The 21,713-nt window shown below is 38.4% G+C and overlaps 1 protein-coding gene across 2 annotated transcripts in view; it reads right to left on the bottom strand.

Annotated features, from left to right (window-relative positions):
- The window catches only part of LOC140196048 (uncharacterized), a 51,749-nt gene that overhangs the window by 6,894 nt on the left and 23,142 nt on the right, over positions 1-21,713 (bottom strand). For both annotated transcript variants that reach the window (XM_072254753.1, XM_072254754.1), the window contains exons 5-10: positions 21,168-21,291; positions 19,972-20,098; positions 19,149-19,207; positions 17,740-17,848; positions 11,174-11,359; positions 1,639-1,730 (exon numbers count right to left, since the gene is read on the bottom strand). In XM_072254753.1, the coding sequence (XP_072110854.1) occupies positions 1,639-1,730; positions 11,174-11,359; positions 17,740-17,848; positions 19,149-19,207; positions 19,972-20,098; positions 21,168-21,291 (697 nt within the window). The remainder of the gene's footprint in view (positions 1-1,638; positions 1,731-11,173; positions 11,360-17,739; positions 17,849-19,148; positions 19,208-19,971; positions 20,099-21,167; positions 21,292-21,713) is intronic.

Raw genomic sequence — 21,713 nt, 5'->3', positions numbered from 1 at the left:
TTTTAATATGGTTGGTAGAAGAAAGTGGAGAGATGAATTGATTCAGGCAGGCATATAGGATGCCATAATAATCTGTACTTGGGACTCAAACCTTCTATAACCTATATTTAAGACAAGATGAAAAATCAAAGGGTATCGCAGTTTGCTAATAATTTAAAACATGCAGTTCTTGGTCACCTAGAGAGCAGAGTAAATTTAAAAGGATGTTGCTGGGACTTGAGAACCTGAGTTATACGGAGTTATTCCCTGGAGAATAGGGGGAGATCTCATAGAGATTAACAAAATTATAAGGGATATAGATAAGGTAAATACAAGCAGGCCTTTTCCCCTGATCTTGGGTGAGACTATGACTAGAGGGCATAGATTTAGGGTGAAAAGTGAAATACTTAAGGGAAACCTGAGGGGGAATTTCTTCACTCAGGAGGTTAGTGCAGATGAGCTGCCAGGGAAGCTGGGGATGTGGGTTCAATTGTAACATTTAAAAGAAGTTTAGATAGGTAGATGGATAAGAGGAATACGGAGGACTATGATTCTGGTGCCAGTAGATGGGAATAGGCAGAAAAATAGGTTGGCACAGAGAAGATGGGCCAAAGGACCTGTCTCTGCACTGTAGTTCTCTATGACTACAGTCATGCCATGGTAGCATAGCTGTCGGCGTGACGTTATTACAGCTCAGGGAATCAGAGTTCAATTCCAACACCGTCTCTAAGGACTTTGTACATTCTCTGTGTGACCATGTGGTTTAACGGTTTCCTCCCACAGTCCAAAGTAGTACAGATTAGTAGATGAATTGGTCATTGTAAACTGTGCTGTGATTAGGCTAGGGTTAAATAGGTGGGTTGCTGGGAGGGGTGGCTCATTGGTTCTGCAATCCTCTAACTAAATAAACAAATAAATAAATACGGAGAATGATCTGAAGCTATTCAAGAGCTGAAAAGGGAACAGAAAAATTGGTGAACTCTGTGATCATTATTATCCAATCTGGAGTACAATGTATAAGATGATTTACACAAATTCAGCCTGCCAAGGAGGCTGGTAGAAAAATAAAACAAGTGTGTTCAGAGGGATCCAGGCATGATTGCAATGTCAATATATGAGCTCAACAACCAATGTTTATTTAATGGCAACAGCTTGGAGCCCAATATAGAAAATTCTCACTGCAATTATACAGGGGTTTGATCAGATTACATCTGATACACTGCTAACGCTGAAGGTGATGCAGGTAGACTCATTTGGTACAGGGGATGAAGGAGTCATCATCTGAGGAACTACAGAATACAATGAGCTTACATTCACTACAAAACTTAATATTTGAAAGGGATCAGCTAGATGCAATATTCAGAAGTTGTTTTCTTTGGCTATGAATCTTGAACCAAATATTGTCCAATAGATAAAGGATTGAACAGTTTGACTGAGATGAGGAAAGTGTTCTTTATTTAGATTGTTGAGAATCTTAGGAATTTTTACCAAATCACGAACTTATTAACATTCAATATTAATCATTTCGCATATACTGTATGACAGTACTTTTACTCTTTATAAACAAATACATTTCTCTTTTCAAAAAGCTCTGAATGAACACTTCTAGACAATTACTTAAAAGGAATAGCTGAACACTAAAGAGATAACATAAATTACCTTCAATACGTCCAACTGCTTATTTAAATTTTTATGCTTATCTTGTACGTGCTCCAACGATTTTGCAAGTTCATCAAGCTCAAACTCTCTTACTAGGGGTCAAAGAAAACAATCTTTAACACAAAAATCCTTGGTCATGCCTGGGCTACACACTTACTCCTAATCAGAATTATTGAAGAACCTACAAATACTTTTTTAAAATTCACGTTAAAACACGGCTGACCAATGAAAGTAATTTATTAAAAGGTAGGTTGTATCTAACACACTCAGCTGAGTTCTTCAATGGAGTAAGAGATGGTTCATTGAATTTCAGAGCAGACAGGGGACTATTGGGTCCAGGACACACTGAGAAGGGAGGTTGAGCAGTCAGAGGTCATATCCAATCTGGAGTACAATGTATAAGATGATTTACACAATTCATACAATTATTAATAACACAGGCAGGAGCAGGGATGAGAAACTGCAAAGGGATTTTAGGGAGCTCAGTAGAAAGTTAAAGAGCATAACTGTCAGGGTTGTGATCTCAGGATTACTACTTGTGCAACGTGTCATTGAAATGAGAAGTATACAGTATAGTGTAGTTCAGTACTTCACAAAGGAACTGGTGTAAGTGGGAGACCTTCAGACTTAGATCACAGGGCTCTTTTCCAGGGCAGGTAGGACCTGTACAGTTCACACCCGAACTTGAAGGGAACCAATATCTTAAGGGGAGATTAGCTAGTGCTACTTGGAAAGGCTTAAACTACAGTGGCAGGGGAATGGGAATCACAGCAGCAAGGCAATAGGTGATAGGGTTGGGGGCAAGAAAGATGATATGATAAGTAAGACTGAAAAGAAGAATAGTAAGGTACTAGTAATGAAGATGGTGGGATTGATGGTCTGCAATGTCTTTATTTTCATACTAGGAGTATTATAGGGAAGGTGATGAATTTAGAGTCTGGATCTGTACATGAAATTATGATGTTGTTGCTATACAAAAACATGGTTGCAAACAGGACAGGACCGGTGGCTCAACGTTTCTGAATTTTGTTGCTTCAGATGTGATAGAGAGGGGGGCAAGAGAGGTGGAGGGATAGCATTAGTGATAAGGGAGAGTTACAGCAGTACTCAGAGAAGACGCACAGGAGGGCTCATCAGCAGACACAATTTGGGTGGAGCTATGAAATAAAAAAAGGTCACAATTATGCTGATGGGATTATATTAAAGTACTCCCAACAACCACCAAGAGGTGAAGGAACAGATATAGACAGATTATGGAAAGGGGTAGAAACAACAGGATGTCATAGTGGATGGCTTTAACTTTCCCAGTATTGACTATAACTTCCTGAACACAAGAGGCTTAGATGGGGTAGGATTTCTTCAGTACATCCAAGGGTCCAATGTGAGGAGAAGACATACTGAACCTGGTTCCGGGAAATGAGTCAGGTCAGGGAACAGATCAGATAGTGGTGGAATATTTTGGGAATAGTGACCAAAACTCATTATATTTTACTCATTATATTATATATGTACAAGGATAAAATTGGATCTTGTGGAAAGGTACAGGAGGTAAAGGATGTTGATTGGGAGCAGCTGCTGTCAGACAAGTGCATGTCTGAAATGCATGAAATTGTTTAAAGATCAGAGTTCAGGATTGGCATGTTCCCATAAGCAGTTAGGACATGGATGTTAAGGAAAGGGAATCTTGAATGACCCAAGATAATCCAACATTTAGTCAGGAGGAAAAAGGAAGCATCTGCACGTGGTAAATAAGGGATATGATTATTATTGCCTCCATTAGTAGGAGTGTTGAATATAAGAGTAAGGAAGTCATGCTGCAGTTAAATAAAAAATTAGACAGACCACACTTGGCGTCGTACATGCAATTCTTGTTGCCCCATTAGAGGAAGGATGTGGAGACTGTGCCGAAGAGATTTACCATAATGCTACCTGGATTAGAGGGTACGAGCCACAGGCAAGGTCAGACAAACTTGGGCTGAGGGGAGACCTGACAAAGGTTCTTAAAATTATAAGTAACATACATAAATAGTCAGATTCTTTTCCGGGGTAGAAATATCAAATACCAGAAGACATGTTTTTCAAGTTAGATAGATAGGTACTTTATTGATCCCAAAGGAAATGACAATGTCACAGTAGCATTGCAAATGCAGAGATATACAAAAATTAGAAAAGAAATAAGTAAAAATAAAAAATAAGTTACCTCAAACAGTTTAACAAGAGCGGGTCATCACTTACCTGGCTATAGGTTGACTCATTATAAAGCCGAATAACCGAAGGTAAGAATGACCTCATAATGCTCTTTAGAGCAACACAGTTGTCTTTAGAGGTGGGAGGAGTTTACAGCTGATGTGAGGGGCAAGGGGGCAAGATTTTTTAAAAAACGGAAAGAGTAGTAGTGCCCAAAATAGGCTACCAGGGATGGTAGCAGATCAAGCAGTTTGGTGAGTAGAAGAGGCTTTTAGATGAACACATGAATATGAAGAGAATGGAGAGACATACAAGTAAGGACATATAGTAAGAATAGCACAAAATTGCCCATCTAATGTTGTACTGTTCTCTTTCCTATTCTGCGTACAAATGGCATGTCAGCCATTTACAGTTTACAATTAGCATTCCAACCAAAATGGAAAGTTTTGACGAAGACTTTAAAAATGTTTGAAGAGTTATTACAGTGGAATTACGTAAGATTTGAAGTGACTCTGGCAGTATGGAGTCTGTAAGCTGAGAACTTCAATGAACCTGTCCTTCACAGCGGAATAAAGTGTAAAAGTACTCTTGAGGACTTTGCTTAAGGAGCATTATTCTCTTTTGTTAGTGATCTGAACATAGGTTCGGGCAACATACTTTAAAATTGGTGGAGGAACTAAGGAAATGTAGTAACAGTGAGGACAACTGAGGCCAATTCAGGAGGGAATGGATCAACAAAGTGTACAGAACCTGGTAATTGTAGTTTAATGCAGGACATATGATATCATACATTTGGACGGTTAGAGTGTAGAGACATGCATAATATCAACTTAAAAGGTAAGGCTGGAAGAAAGACAGGCCTAAAGTTCCAGAATCTAAAACTTTGAAGTTTCCAGTGGGGTTGATAAAGCTGGTAAAAATAATAGGTAGCACTCTTGGTCTGATAAAAAGGCATGATACAAACAAAAATAAGGAAGTTAAGGTAAATATTTGTACATCACTGATTGAGCTTGGATATTGGTCAGCACACTTGAGGTAAGAGAATGCGGGAAAATTTAGCAGACTGGTATCAGAATTGGGGGAATTGAGTAATGTGGCGAAACCAGAAGTGGATATTTCCACAAAACAGGAATGTTACAAGCAGAATTATGAAAAGTTGAGGTTTTGAAAAATATTAAGGTTATTTCTTTAAAGTTTCAGTTAGTTTTCTGGAATGTGCTACCTGATAGGGTGAGTGAAATAGAATTAATCATAATTTTCAGAGAGTAATTAATATGAAGAGTGAAGGACAGAAAATAATTCAATAGTGTTTTCATCGAGCATGAAATATTCCCTCTTAATTCTTTCTGTGGTTAGATTTTAGGATCACGTGAGACAAAATATAAATTGACACCTTTGAGAATTCCAATGGCTGGCTTTAAACTGCAGTTATTTATTCGGTCATTCAACATGGTGGTGATGTATCAAATTTTGTAGCAGAAAAGTTTTCTATTCATCGACCAGGGTTTCAAATTCTCAGTTACAATGGTAATTAGCACAAGTCAACATGACAGTGATACCATAAAAGGAAGAATCTATAGGTACAGCTGCAAGAAAAATTTTGTGAAACCCTTTTCAATTACCTGGTTTTCTGCATTAATTACTCATAAAATATGGTGTGATCTTCATCTAAGACACAATAATACACAATCATAATCTGCCTAAACTAATAACACATGAAATATTGTACTTCTTTTCATCAATACTGAGTAAACCATTTAAATAAGTAAATCTCTGGGGTAATGACTTCTACAAAAGCTATTTGGAGTCAGGTGTTGTGTTCTAATCAATGAGATGAGATTGGATGTGTGGTTTGCAGAGGTGCCCTGCTCTATAAAAAAAAGACAAAGTCCGGTTATTGACAGGCTCTTCTCAAGAAAGATCTATTTATGTGGAACATGTGCCTCAATCAAAACAGCTTTCAGAGGACTTTAGAAGAAGAATTGTAGAGATGTATGAAGCTGGAAAAGGCTACAAAAGCATTTCTAAAGACCTGAGTGTTCATCAGTCCACAGTAAGACAAATTGTCTACAAATGGAGGACATTCAATACTGTTGCTACTCTCCCTAGCAGTGGGCATCCTGTAAAGATGACACCAAGATGCAATGCTGAATAAGGTGGAAAAGAACTCAAGAGTAACAATAAAAGACCTGCAGAAATCTTTCGAACATGCCAAAGGATCTGATCATGCATCCACTGTAAGAAAAACACTGACGAAGAATGGTGTTCTTGGAAGGACACCATGGAGGAAACCACTGCTCTCCAAAAGATGCTGCACATCTCAAGTTTGCAAAAGATCACCTGGATGTTCCACAACACTTTTGGGACAATGTTCTGTGGACAGATGAGACAAACATTGAACTTTGTGGTAGAAATGCACTCTGCTATGTTTGGAGGAAAAAGGGGAATTGCACACTAACACCAAGACGTCATCCCAACTGTGAAGCATGGTGGAAAGAGCATCATGGTTTGGGCTGCTTTGTTGCCTCAAGGCCTGGAGAGCTTGCAATCGTGGAGGGAACAATGAATTCAAAATTGTATCAAGGCATTTTACAGGAGAATGTCAGGGTAGCAGTATGTCATCTGAAACTTAATAGAAATTAGACAACGGGGTGACCCATTGAGGCACCCTTTGAGAGAAGGGTAGTGCAGTCTGATATGACCAGAATGAACATTAAATTTTCCTGAATGCTATTGGTATTGCTTTGCTTTGGAAAATGAAGTAGAAAACCTCAGGTTATTGAAGATGAACGACGTGTAGCAAAGGAAATATAGCTGCTCCTCATTTAAAGGAGGACAATTTTGATGGCACCATTTCTGGTTTATCTGCCACCCTTGTGCCTCTCGTTGTCATTCTGGAGACGCACAGCCCTTTCATGCTGACTCTTCAGCTCTTCTGCTGTTTGTTGTTTGTCTCTGATCCTGGAAACGTGCATGCCTCTCCTCCTCTGTCTCTTCTTCTCTCATTTTTTTTTTGTCCTGACTCTTTGATCTTGGAGTCGTGTGGCCCTGGCCTCATCTGATTCTTGTTCTCTCTCTCTCTCCTTGCCACTTCCCGGCGACGTCTAGCGTCATCCCTTAACCATAATGACCCCCTTCCCTTTCCACACGGCATAATTAGGCTGACCATTTTTTTTTTACCCTAATGCTGGATAGAAGATACGAAGCACTAACACCAAAGGATGCTGATTATTCTTGATGATGTGGTTGGCAGTCTCCTAAATGGAAGTGATATAGTCACCACTGTCCTTTGACTGTAGCAAAGGGTTTTATGGGTGTCTCGAAGTACGTCATTATAATAAGATTTAATTATCTCTTATTGATGGGTGGTAGTTAGATCTGTCCCAATCCTGCACATGCTGATGATGATTAACAGAATGTGATGCCTCAAAATCCCTCTCCCTCCTTTCCCCCATCCCAGTTTCACTCTGCCCCCTCCCCCAGCTGCCTATCACCTCCCTTATGGTTCCACCTCCTTCTACTACCCATTGTGCTTTCCCCTATTCCTTCTTCACCTTTCCTGCCTATCCCCTCCTCCACCCCTTTATCTTTCCCCTTACTGGTTTTTCACCTGGCACCTACCAGCCTTCTCCTTCCCACACTTCCCCCCCCACCTTATTAATAGGGACCCTGCCCCCTCCCTCTTCAGTCCTGATGAAGGGTTCCGGCCCGAAACATTTCCATGGATGCTGCCCGACCTGCTGAGTTCCTCCAGCGTGCGTGTTGTGTGTGTTGCTTTGACCCCAGCATCTGAAGATTACTTTGTGCCCTCGAAATAGAGCTGCCCTGCCCTTTTGCTCCAGTAGGTGTCGCTGCTGAGGCTGGCCATGTGCATGCGCCGGGCTGTCGCGTCCCGATTTCCATGATGGCCGATTTCCATGATGCCTTCCATGAAAGGCAGCCTGTTGATTTTTGGCAAATGAGCAATTTTATACGAATATATAACCCTGAACTTTGCCTGCATTCTGTAAGTTAGCACATTTTAATTCGAAGTAGCCAATAAAAAGTGCCGCTGTAATGCAGCTTTTGAGCTGATTGGAGGTCACAAACAGACAGACAGAGCATGAGAGTTTTAGTAGTATATAGACTGGGTGATGCAACAAAACAATGATCCCAAACACAAGAGTAAATCAACAACAGAGTGGTTTCAAAAGAAGAAAGTTTGTGCCTTGGAATGACCTTAATAGAATTGAGATGCTGTGGCATGACCTGAAGAGGCTGTTCATGAAAGGTGTTCCAGAAATATTGATGAACTGAAACAGTTTTGTATGGAGAAATGGTCTAAAATTCCTCCTTGCCATTGTGCAAGTCTAAACAGCAGCTACAGAAAAAATTGGTGGAGGTTATTGCTGCCAAAGAAGGTTCTACCAGTTAGTAAATGCAAGGGTTCATATACTTCTTCCAGTCTGGACTGTGAATGATTAAACAATGTGTTCAATAAAGACATGAAAAATACAATTATTTGTAGGTTATTAGTTTAAGCAGATTGTGTTTGTCTATTATTGTGACTTAGATGAAGATCAGACTACATTTTATGAGTAATTAATGCAGAAAATTTGGTAATTGCAAATGGTTCACAAACTTTCTCTTGCAACGGTAAAACAAGGGAAGACTCAATATTATGATGATTCCAGGGTGTGAAAATTATTAACTACAGTTATTTTAAAGCTAACGCCAAACAACATCAGGAAAAATGATCACATTAATGAAATATGACATAAGGTAATTTAACCTCACTTTCACCTCTGCATTTACTAGCAATGGAATGTATGCTGCAGTATTAGCATTCGGGTATCACGGCCAAAGGAAATGTTTCAAGCAATTTAAAAGCTATTTCACATTAATCTATAACTGTATCTTTGACAAAAAGGAAAAGGAGACCATATCACCAATGTCACAACCCACCCAACACAACCACCAGCACAAAAATAATGGAACTGTCAAAAAAGGATTTTATTTTATTTTGTTTCCTCCTGTCCAATACTCTCATTAAACCCAATGGTGTGAAAACATTCTTTGATGATGAACTTACTTAAACCAGAGAACTAAGAGTGTACTTTTCAACAAAAGCAAATTACTGCAGATGCTGAAAAAGAGGATTACAAATATAAAATCCTGTAAGTAATACACAACTCAGGTAATTTTCAAGTGACACATGACACAGCAACATCTGCTGGGAGCACACACAAGAAATTCAAGGCTTATGAATGATTTCATGTGTCATTAGTTTAAATAGGTTTACAGATAGTGGTGATTTACACTCAGATTTCTGATGTGTATCATTGAAGGTCTCTCCATCGTGATGCAAAGTAAAAAAAGATAGCTCACAAAATTTATGAAGTCCAACCAGCTTTGATGATGCACCATTCAATAAAAAGATGTCAGCTCAGTAAATGCTTTACTAAGTCATAAGAAGGAAGCTTTATTCTCATTCATATACAGTATAAAATCACAAAACTAGATTAATTACATTTTCACCATAGATATTCTAGATTGTATTATTAAGGAGTTTATCATGTTCAGTTGTTTTATCTGAACAGAGATCCTGTTTAGATATAACCCTGTGTACTGAACACAGTTGTTTCCCCGAAGTGGTCACCCAGTCTGTTTTTGGTTTCTCCGGTGCTGAGGTGATCACATTGTGAACTTGTAATGCAATAGACAAAACCGCAGCGTCACAGGGAAAGACCATTTGTGTCTCTGATTGGTGGGAAGGAAAGAAGTGAAAGGATATATATTGCATTGCTGTGGCTGCCTTTGAAAGTGCCAAAGTTTGGAGAATGGTTGGTGGAATCAGTAGGATGGACCAGGGAGCCTCAAAAGGGAGAAGTTCCTTTGAAATACTGAATCGGAAGGTTGGAGGTTGGTGGGTAAGGTTGAAGTATGTTTATGATTGATGGTGGAACCTTGTTGGAGCTGGAAAAATGTATCTGACAATCTGTTGAATAAAGAAACTGATAGGACTGAAGGTGAAGACAGAAGAACTCTATCCTTGCTCTGTCCAGGGGCAGATGGGGTGAGGGCAGACGTGTGGGAAATAGTTGAGACACAGTCATTGGTTCTGCCCATTAATGTAGTACCTGTGTGAAAAAGTTTCATTACCAGAGCATATATGATGAAGATGGAGGAATTGGAAGAATGGAATTGGGTCCTTAAAGAAGGCCAGGTGCAACAAGGTAAAGATAGCTGGGGGAGTCTAAGTCAAATGAAAACTGCAGAAGGCTGGACTAATACAATGTACTGGAATAATCAATAGAGCAGGGGGCCAGAGTAAGCCTGAAGCAAATACTGTGCACATATCCAACAAGAACATAAACAAACCTCGGGCTCAAGCAAATTCCCATAGCAACACCTTTGATGAGGAGGAAGCCAATGGTTGAAACAATTGTTCAACATGCAAACAGGTTCAGTCAAGCAAATTAATTTGTTGCTGGAGATGAACTAGTAAGACCTCTGTTCAAGGAAGAAATGGAGGGCCCCTCAGATTCTCCTGATGTGGGATACAGGTATGAATGTATTCATCATGAAGATATAGCAATGGGACCAAAAAAACAAAAGCTGTCAAAGTAGCAGAGACCATCAAGGACGTCATAGATGTATATGGAAAGATACTGAACCAGGATGAAAGGATAGATTCAAGGTAGAAAGAAGTAGGTTTGGTGGAAAATAGCAGGATAAAACAATAGGTCTATCTGTGCAGAAGATAGAAACAGATAGTGCAAGGAAGTACAGCATTTGTGACTGCCTGGTGACAATGGCCTGAACTTTGAGGGTAGCATGTTCATCCAGGAGATAGGAGATGTGTCCATGTTGAAGTCTGACGTCTGTGAGATATGTCAAGTGGCCCGACCACATCAACACCAGCCTCAAAGAAAGGTAAGCACACGGAACCAGAATATTTTTTTCTATTTCAGGCAACATGTATGATCATTTTGTACTCCCAAATCAAGTACTAACCAGATCAAATGAAGAATAATGCCTCTATCACTCTATGTGAAAAAAGCTTTCGGACCCCGGATGCAAGCTGTCATCAATGCAATTCACAATAATTGAATTAATGCCAACTGTATCAAGTTGTAGGAAATTGATGTACTTATAAGACTGCAATCAAGGCTGGGAATAGATTTCAACTGGGAACCTATTTGCAAAGAATACATGACGTGAAGCTAAATCCATATGAGATCTAAGCATCACCAGTCATTTATCCTTTATTGGTTAAAATACAGCAGCTAATAGAAGTCAGATCATCTTAGCTAAGAATTTATAAATAATACATAAATAACTGAAATAAATAATCATATTTACTTACATTTTACCTGCTTGAAGACATATTCCTCCAGAAAACTTAAATTCAGTGATGTATAGTTATGCCTTGAAGTCAGGCCACATAAATGGGAGAACTCTGCCATGCCAATGTCATCAGCTGAATCTTCATCATCCTTCTGCTGTTCCTGCTGCTGTTTTGAGAGTTCAGCTGCCTCTTTCTCAAAGTCCCCTGTTTAAATTTAAAGTCACAGTTGTTAACATCTAAACATCCAGTTCGAGTGGGATCGGAGGGTATGGTGAATACAATATATTTCCCACATAATTTTTTTTATGAAGTTGTGATGGTAACTAAAATTATTTTAAGTTCTACTAACACAGATTAACACCTTAAATGTTTTGCAAAAGCATTACATTTATAGTATGACTGTCATTGAAATCTGAACACAGTCCAAAAGAGATCCTCTGGAGCAGATAACGTTACGTAGCTTGAGTGTTTAATGTATTACATGCAAGCATGATGGTGAAAAGAACTTGAAAAATGCTAAGGGGATGCTGGTGATACCCAGGGAATGCAATGATAAATTAAGATCTGTCCGCACTTGCCAAACGTTTCAACTGATTTGGAAGACCTTTCTTCTTAATAAGAAAAACTGCCCCATAATCTAAAACAACCATTTGTTCTAGCTGTGCATTGTAGTGCCAGGAATCCAGTCCAAATCCCCGTCCCTGGTGCAGGGCTGAGTGAGGCAGCTACTCAGTGGTGACACACATGGCCCAGTTGTAGACCCTAGCTGAAACAGCAAGTGCAGGTTTAGTAAGCAGACATTTAGTCTAGGAATGCAGCCAAGTTCATGAAAATGTATCTAATTTTGAACTACATGAAAACTTTGTTAGTCAAGTGCACCAAAACCTAATTAGTTACAGCAACAACTTAAAGGAAGCAGAACCAAGTAGAAAGGTCACACTGATGATGAGCGATGAACAAAGGCGGCATAGAGTGGTTTGAACCACTGTAAGAAAGTCGAGAAATGTTCAGAAGTATGGAAATTAGGAAGGAGTATATGCCTCCTGATTCAGACTGTGAAAGAGATGCCTGAGAAATATACAGGGAATAAACTAAGATTAATAACGACACAGTACAACCTGTGTAATGCCTATACATGTGTGAGCTCAAAGCTTGCAATTATGAGTGAATAAAAACAAGGAACTCGATCTGGTCCTGCAGCATGAACCAAGGTTCACAAGTTGAGAACTCGGTGCCAGGTTTTAGCACAGCCAGAATAACTGATGCTGACAATCTGTAATAATAAGAGAGGTTGCAAGTGCTTGACTACCTGCTGCCGTTTGAATAAATACTATTCTCTATATCACTTTTCCATTGTCCTGCTTTAATACTCAAGGGCTAAAGTTGTAGCAACACAGGTCACTTCTGGGAGTAAGCAGTGGTTGGTTCATGGCAAAGCCCCAGCATACAAAATGTCATACAGCTGGGAAGGTGTCACATACACGCAACTCTGTAAAAATCTCAGCAGTAATAGAACACACCTGGAGTCTAGTTTTGCTATTAACAAAACACTATTTTATTAGTAACTACGTCATATAATAACTTAAACCAGGTAAAATAAGAGTTAACGGCATTATGCATATACGGGTGTAAATATATCAATTCCCAAACTTCTTCAGGCTTAGGTGGTGAGTGATACAGTCTTACGAAGTAAGGATATTCAGTTCAGTCCACGGAACTGAAGAGGGGGAGGGAGGGGGAGGGAGGGGGATGTAATCCAAATCAACAGGTGTCGTCGATCCTCTTGAATGTCCTCCCAAACTTTCAAGTTAGCCAAACGTGACCAACTTAAGAGTGCCGTCTTCAAGTGATAATCTACCAACCCAGGCAAGGGTTAGACACACTGGTAGAGTCCACAGGGTCGCTCTTTCACGCACTAATAATCACAGATCGATTCCTCTTAATCGATCCTCAGTCCCACACTCGTGGGCACCTGAAAGTGTAGTGGTAATTTCACCACACCTTAGTGCGTCTGCGTGTCCTGTGAAACAAGCAACTACACTGGTTTAAATGTTGTTGTGCCGAACACCAGCTGTCCATCATGTAGCTCCTCCCCTCTCTCTCCGTAGGAACTCAGAATCTGGCAGTGTCCTTGCATAAATCACAAACAAACTGTGAGCAGTCTTCACCTCCCCCCTCTCTCTCTCTCTCTCTCTCTCTCTCTGTAACAAGCTGTTTGTGCTGTACAGCTTCTCTTTCCCATAGGCAGGGTTCTTAAAGGCATAGTTCATCATGAGTAAAATTTAAGATTCCATCACAGAAGGCCATGCCTCCAGATTTCTCTTCTAGTCATAGACAATATAAAAATCAATTAAAGGTTTTTAAAGATTAACAGGAAAGGTAAATCACTTAAAAAAAAGTCAAAGTAAACACAATCCATGAAACAATTACCTTTCACCTCCCTTTCTCCATCAAACTATTTCTCCATTCACATCAACAGGGCTCTCCGTTCCATGTCTAATTCAGCACAATTCAGCAGACAAATCCCTCAGTCCAAATACTATGACTCCCTGTTTAGAGTTGTAAACTACGTAACAGTGGCAAGAACAAAGCCCACAGTAGTTCACTGCCTCACAAGTTGAAGCCTAGTATTGTGCATTGAGTTCTCAGAAAATGTCAAGAATTCTGCCCTTTTCCAAGTGTAGCTTGGCTTACTTCCAGGAGACAAGATCTTACACGTTTTAATATGACTAGAAAAAGTTATGGCACTTGTTTCTGTTAGTTAAGAAACATAATGGATATAGGAGAAATTGTAAACTATATGTAGTTTTTCAAGACACTTTAAAATCTTGAATGTCTTGAATGACTACCAGAGGCCCTGACCTCACACATCATGAAGACCCTAGAGAGGCTGGTGCTGACTCACCCGGTCAGATCATTCTCAATCCCCTGCAGTGATTGGAGTCAACAATGCTGTCATCTACCTGCTGAACAGAGCCTACTCCCATTTGGATAAGCAGGGCAACATTGTGAAGATCATGTTTTTTGATTTCTCAAATGCCTTCAATACCACACAGACCTTCAGTGCTGGAGGAAAAGCTCCACTGAATGCAGGTTGGTACTTCCATTGTATCCTGACTGGCAGACAGTTTGCGTGTCAGATGTGGCCATAAGTAGCATTGGGGCCCCACAGGGTACTGGATTAGCTCCCTTCCTGGTTTCCCTGTATACCTTGGACTTCAGATACATCACTGAGTCATGTCTTCTGCAGAAAGTCTCTGATGATTGAGCAATAGTTTGGTGCATAAAGGGTGGGCGAATACAGGGCGCTGGTGGAGGACTTCATCAAATGGTGCAAGCATCAGTAAGACAAAGGAGGTGGTGATGGACTTGAGGAAGATTAAGCCTGCACTGCTTCCTGTTACTGTTGATGGAGAGGATGTGGATGTGGTGAGGACTTACAAGAACACGGGAGTACACCTGGATGACAGACTTGAATGGAGCACCAACACAGTGGCCAGGTAGAAGGGCCAGAGTCACCTCTACTTCTTAAGGAGACTGAGGTCCTTTGGAGTATGTAGGCCTCCCTTTCACATGTTCTAGCAGTCTGTTGTCACTAGCACAGTCTTCTATGCAGTGGTATGCTGGGTCAATGGCATCAACTCTATAAACTGATTAGAAAGGCTGGCTCTGTTATAGGTGCCAAACTGAACACACTAGAAGCTGTGGTAGAACAAAGGACCATACAGAAAACCCTGGCAATTCTGGACAATGATTCTCACCATCTGTATGCCACCATGGCTGAACAGAGGAGAACTTTCAGGACAGGGGTCAGCAACCTTTTTGCCTCTGTGGGCCGGATTGCGTATTAATGAGCGGACGGTGGGCCAGATAAATGCCATAAAAAACTTGAAATATGGGAATTATCCATTTAAATACAACTAGTTATGTTTTGCCTCAAATTAATGAATAACACATGCTAGAAAATCATTTGTGCTTAACCAAGGATGCCAATTAGTAATCCAAGAACTCAGTTTAGTTTTTCTGTCCCACCATTGCTGGTGCTCCATCAGTTGTGATGCCAATTAGCTTCAACACATTAAGTTTCATTTCTAACATCATTTTCAACAAAGCTTCAGAAATGTCTGCTCCAGTAATCGTGTTCTTCATAGGAATTAATTGAATAAACTCTTCAAAAATTTGAAAAGTTGAGGTCACTCCTCACACAAACACTGCAAGTTAAGCAGTGTCTCTCAAGTCTGTACTCCCATCAAGAGCAATTGAAAAAAAATGCAATTCGTTGCAGGCATCCGTTAAACAACTTTTAACATCTGCTGACATTTCTTCAACTCACCGTGTGATCGTTCTTGCCTACAAGCTGATAGATGCAAATAAAGATTTCTTTTCAGGACAAACAATATCCACCACTACCAGTAAACATTCTTTGACAAACTCTCCATCTGTAAAAAGCTTCATCTTTTCCGCAATACGTTTGGAGACTTTGTAGCTGGCACGGGCATTTCCTTCATTTTCACTGCTTTTTCGGCACTCAGCGTCTACCTTCCTGCGTTTTTCATTCATTGCCATTGGAATTTTTTTCTTATTTTATTTTATTTCGAAACTCGAGTTATTCAACAAGTATCGTATCACATGTTAATATCTGGATACTTGGCGTGGATTTCTTGTTAAAACAGTGACGCTGTTTCTGTTTACAAAATTGAACGTTCCCATCTGAAAACCTGCACATGCATGGAGAGTATCTAATATATATTAATAGGTAGCCTGCCTTCCCGTCATTCGTATATACCAGTGTTTGGTTTGGAACAAAACGGAACCTGGGGCCAGTGTAACAAGACGCCATGCATGTCCATCAGTGTGGTTGCATGAAACACTCAGAATAAAGAAAAATCACTCGCAGGCCAGTCAAAATATCTTCGTGGGCCGGATCTGGTCCGTGCGCCGTAGGTTGCCTACCCATTTTAGTAAAAGACGAGGACAAATGCGAAGCTCCAAAGAACACGATATGAGGTCATTCTTACTCTTGGCCATTAGGCTCTATAATGAGTCAACCTATAGCCGGGGAAGTGATAACCCCTCCTGTTAGACTGTTTGAGATAACTTAATTTTTATTCTTTCTTACTTTTCTAATATTTGTATAATTGGATATCTCTGCACTTGTAATGCAACTGTGACATTGTAATTTCCTTTGGGATCAATCATTAGGTAAAATAGGCTGATACTCCATCCCAAATCCAAATTTTAAAAAATTTGTACATCAGGTTGAATGTATTCATTAGAGGGTTTCCGCTGCTCTAAGGGGTAGTGAATTCTCAAACTTCACACTTTTCATATTTCTTTACAGTCTCGCCTTTCAGAGTATGACCCCACTGCTTGATCCCACAAGTGATCTGTTCTGCTACAACTTTGGCCCTTAAATAACAATGCACAGAAATACACTCCATCAGTCCCATTCCCTGTCATCTCTCTGTAATTAATTATCTATCTCATGCCTATCAGGTGTCCTCAACTCTCCTGTCTCCCATCTACATACGAGGTGAATTTACTGTCATTTCCTTGAGATGCAAAAGAAAACTGAAAAGTTCAGGGAAAGCTCCAAAAGTCGCTGGGAGAAAATGCACCTTCCACACAAATAACAATCTGTGAAGCAATTTCTTAACCTCGTCCTAAATAAACAACACCTTGCCCGACTTCTAGTTCTAGACTATCCTGTCAGAAGAAACAGACATGAGAAGCTGGAAATCAGAGAAACACACACAAAATGCTAGAGGAAATCAAAAGGTCAGGCAGCATCTATGGAAAAGACTGAACAGTTGATGTCTCGGGCCAAAACTCTCCATCAGGACCAGAGTTCTTCGGAGAACTATCTTATTCCAAGAAACAATGAAGTGAATCTACACCACACTACTTCTAAGCCAGGTTAGTTCTTTAGCTAGAGACCCACAACACATGGTGTGTTCTCAAGGAAACTCTGTACAATTTCAACAAGACTGATTTCTTTTTCTAGTTCAATCTACTTGAAATAAACAATACATTTGGTGTACTGATCAATTTCTCTACTTGTACATAAACTTTTGGAAATTGCACTCTTCAAATACAAAGATTTAGTGATTTCCTATCATTTAAAAGTTCTATTTTCCAATATGTCTTCCCATTCAAGCTCCACATCCATATATTTATTAAAATTTTCACGCAGTGTCCAAATAGAATATAAATAAATATAACTATGCATATTTTAATTACTATAGCTACACAGAAAATATCATGGCTATCTCAGAAGTTTGAATTTTCAGAACACACCAAAAGTAATTTTATTTGAACACTGGCATGTTATATCATTTTTAAAAATTTATTGATTGCAATGGACTTACATACATCATGCAGTCTGCAATGGACTTAAATATATATTTTTAAAGTCATTAGATGCAGTTATGACACAAATTGAAAATCCATATTTTAATAATAAAAAATCTTGTTTAATTTCTATGTTGAAGTCACTAGTATGCTGAAGGCCCTGATGCTATTATTTCAATGATATATTTTCTGGTTATTAATGGCCGTGATCAGGAAACATAGAATTCTTTTACCTGTCAAGTTCTGAAGATGTTGTCTTCCAAAAAGATGTTCCTTTTTGTTATGTAGTGAACTAAAATACTGATTACATGTTTTGCAGTACAGGTCATTGTTTCCCTCATCCTGCTTAAACAAACACATCCAGTTAATGAATCAATTCGAAACAAAAGTAATGATGACGTACACCATTTCTTGACAAATTATTTTCAACTTAAAAGCAGTACTATAGATCCAGGATACAAATTAAACCAATTGTTGACTCATTTTCATCGCTATTATCAGCATTTAAAACAATGTCAATTCAAGGGTCAAGAGGTTGATGTTGACTAAAAGAATATAAAACATTCATCTGGTGTATTTTGCATTGACACTCAAGTAGATAAAGTATCGCATGGCATTACACATGTGCAATATGAAAGAGTAAATGTGATAGCAAATGTGAAGTAATAATTACTTAATAATAACTTCCACCAACACCCAGTCCATTCACAACTATTCAGGATCACGAGAAATACGTTGGAATATATAGTAATACAAATAAGTTTTTGGATCCTCAAGTTTGTGCCACTCTTCAATGGTTGTGGGCCAACAGCACAAGTGCTCTGATAAGATTAAACATGAAGGTAAATAACATGGCATTAACTGTTACTTCAAAAGGATTTCAATATTATTTATCACCTTCCACATGTAGAGGTCTTTCCTAAAATCATTCCTGAAAAACTTTCCCTAGTTTTAGGGCAATGACCACTGGTCGTAAGACAAGACTACCAAACCATCAGAAACTTCACTTCCATCCGTTAACAAAAAAAAAATCACTGCATCTGATAGTTTTACATTTGCAAATTCATTGATTTTTACATCTAACTAATGAGGTCTTAAACTGAAAGAGCCACCTTGGGATAATCTTCACAAATTATTTCTGTCCAATGTTATCACAACTGTAGAGGTTGTTATTCAAGTAATAAACTAGACTTGGCTAAGTAGCTATTCCAGAGTCATGCTGCATGAACCAACCAGCACCTTTGTACAGCACTGAAAAATTCAGCTTTGAGACATTCGAGAAAGCCTTCCCGGTGGATATGACACAATTTACAAAACTATTTGGAAAGTAGCAGAGTTTACCTATTATCCTGACCAGCAATGATGTCCTAAAAACTGTAAAAATAATAACTTCTCTAGTTATTGTTTTATAGCAGCCAATCTATGTTCAGTACTATTAAATTTCCCTACCTTTCTTTGAAATATGTATACTTCAAAAATATTAATTTGCTTTTCAGGTACCAGTGGTAATAAGACCACACTATGGTTTAAAAAAAACTTCCTTCTACCGTACAGACTGCTTCATTAATGTATCTCTACTCTCCTTTCATCATTACATATGAATAATTTTCAATAGATTAAGTGTAATAAATTCTCTACTTACACCTATTTCTGACATTGTAACAGCTTCATCTTCACATTCAGTGTCCAGAGATTCGACACCTAATTGGAGTACAATTTTACATTAAGCTCAATTTAAATTCTCAACAATCTAATGGCTCACCAGAAAAAGGAAGACATCTCCTGCTCAGCAAGTTAAACACCATAATCTCCACTGCTGATGAATTCAATATTAGTTCACATTGCATGGCTTTGGTTTCCATGTTAACAGTGAAATAGTTAAACACTGCTAGGCTGTTAAGATATCTTCAAAATAATTTCCACCCATAACTAAAATGAAAAACTTCCAACAGAAATCCGACAGGACATTTTGATCTGTTTTACACAATAAAAAGAGTGCTAAAATTAAGGTGTATTTTTAATTATAGCATTAGTAGTATGCCTGCTCTTGCACATATCACAAGTATAAACACTAAACAATCTCCTAAACTGAAGCTGCAAACTGACAAATATATTTCAATTTCTCTGAACAAAGATCAGTTAATCTGTGAAGAGCCTAAAGCTTTATTTGGTTAAAAAATAAAATTTGAAATTCTTCAGTAATGAAGTTGTAAGTAAATAGCAATCCACATTACATGGACCTGAAATGGTAACTCTGTTTCAGGTTTTCTCTCTACAAATGCAACTTGACCTGCTGAACATTTCCAGCGTTTTATCTTTAATTTCATTTATTTTTCTTTCTCCATCTACACCCTTACCAGCAAAGTTGTTTTCTGTTTGAGTAAACTCTAGGTGCAGCACTTTTGTAAACAAAGCTTACCTGATTAAAACAGTGTAAGAATAAGGAAAATAATTTTCTCTCTTACCACACAGGTTTTTCACTTTGTTCATTGCCTTTCTTTTCAGGAAAGCTTGGTAAGCCTCTGAATTTTGATATGCTTTCAGCTCTTCAATATATCGGTGCTTGTCTTTTTCTGCTTCGTTAATGTACTTCTGTCCGGAAAGATGAAAGAGCCCTTAGTGGAAGTAATGCCATTGCTGCAGAGTACATTTATCTACTTCAAACCAAGTTAGATGTAGGGGGTTTGTATTAATTTTTTTTCTTTTTTACAAACTTAACATTAGAAATCTTATCACAGGGCCCAGACTATTTATACATTATTTAACCAAAAACCTGGAGCACACTTAATGCTTCAGCCAAGATTATTCTGGCACAATGACACTTCAATCATAAAATCAACATTGCAAAATTTCTCAAAGACAAAATTTCTAATAAAAATACTCTAAAATTATCAAACCACAACTGAAAAGTCAAACCTTGTTGTTATGACATGGAGTTCCAATGACATACACAGTATACTAAGGTGGCTCAGGATCACATCAGTGAATACACTGAAAATGGTACAACAATGGCTCAGAGTATGATAGCCAATTAAAACTGAAGTGAGAGCTGAAGTTTAAGATTACAGCTAATAATAGGTTCTTGGCTGTTTATGAACTACCCTAAAAAGATTACTAAAGACCTATCTTAGTATTTATATCGGTTAAGTGTTTTTTTTAAAAAGGAGAATTCAATAAATATCTAGACTATTAAATGAAAAGCAGAAAATCCAAAAGTGGACTAGCAAAGTTTGAGATTATTTTTCGATACTAAGGGAATCAAGGGTTATGGGGCTAGTACAACAAAGGAGCAGATGGTAAAAGATCAATTTGCTCTTGTGCTTCTATTTCTTCAATTTTTAGAATCGTATATACCTAGAGATTCAAAAGGGAGATTTACTGCTACTGTTACATCTGTGAACACCAATATTTGTTTGCATCAGCACCAAGATATATGTTAGTTAATAGAAGCACAGAAATAAACTCTACATGAAAGAGTAACAGTCAAAGCTTCACATTATACACCTAAGGAAAAATCAAGAGAAAAACCTTCTACTTTCTCTCTAGCCATTTTCCTTCCAGACATTTGGGTGGAGAGCAAAGGATGCAACAGATTAAAAAAAAAACCTAAATATTGATTTTAATCGTTTAGTGAGAAAAATAATGACATGGGACTTCTCACCTGTTTACCCTCCTGAGACAGTTGTGACCACTGAGTACCCAGCAATTTAGTTATCTCTGTAAAAGGAAGTTCTGGATGTTCAATTTTCAGCTTGGCTCTCTGTTCATTCAGGAATAACACATACCTGTCAGGTAGTTACAAGGAATTTAAGAAACAACTTCTTCAAAATCAGTGCCACACGATTTATAAAAATTTAAAGAAAAACTTTCAAAGGACTAGGTCCTGTGATGTGTTAACTACACATAATAACTTAGGCAAGAGCAGATATTAATGAAATTCATAAATTACATTTGATACATGTATTTACATATACAGTGCCTATAAATAGCATTTGCCCACCCCCACAAGATTCCATGTTTTATTGTTTTACAACATTAAATCACAGTGGATTTAATTTGGCTTTTGACTCTTTTGTGTCAAAGTGAAAACAAATTGGTCTAAATTAATTACAATTATTAAACAGAAAATAATTGATTTCATAATTACTCACTCCCTTGAAGTCAGTATTTAGAAGATACATCTTTGGTAGCAATTACAGCCCTGAGT

The sequence above is a fragment of the Mobula birostris genome, chromosome 4, assembly GCF_030028105.1.
Source record: "Mobula birostris isolate sMobBir1 chromosome 4, sMobBir1.hap1, whole genome shotgun sequence".
Lineage (NCBI taxonomy): Eukaryota > Metazoa > Chordata > Chondrichthyes > Myliobatiformes > Myliobatidae > Mobula > Mobula birostris.
This window is presented reverse-complemented; position numbering and strand designations above follow the sequence as displayed.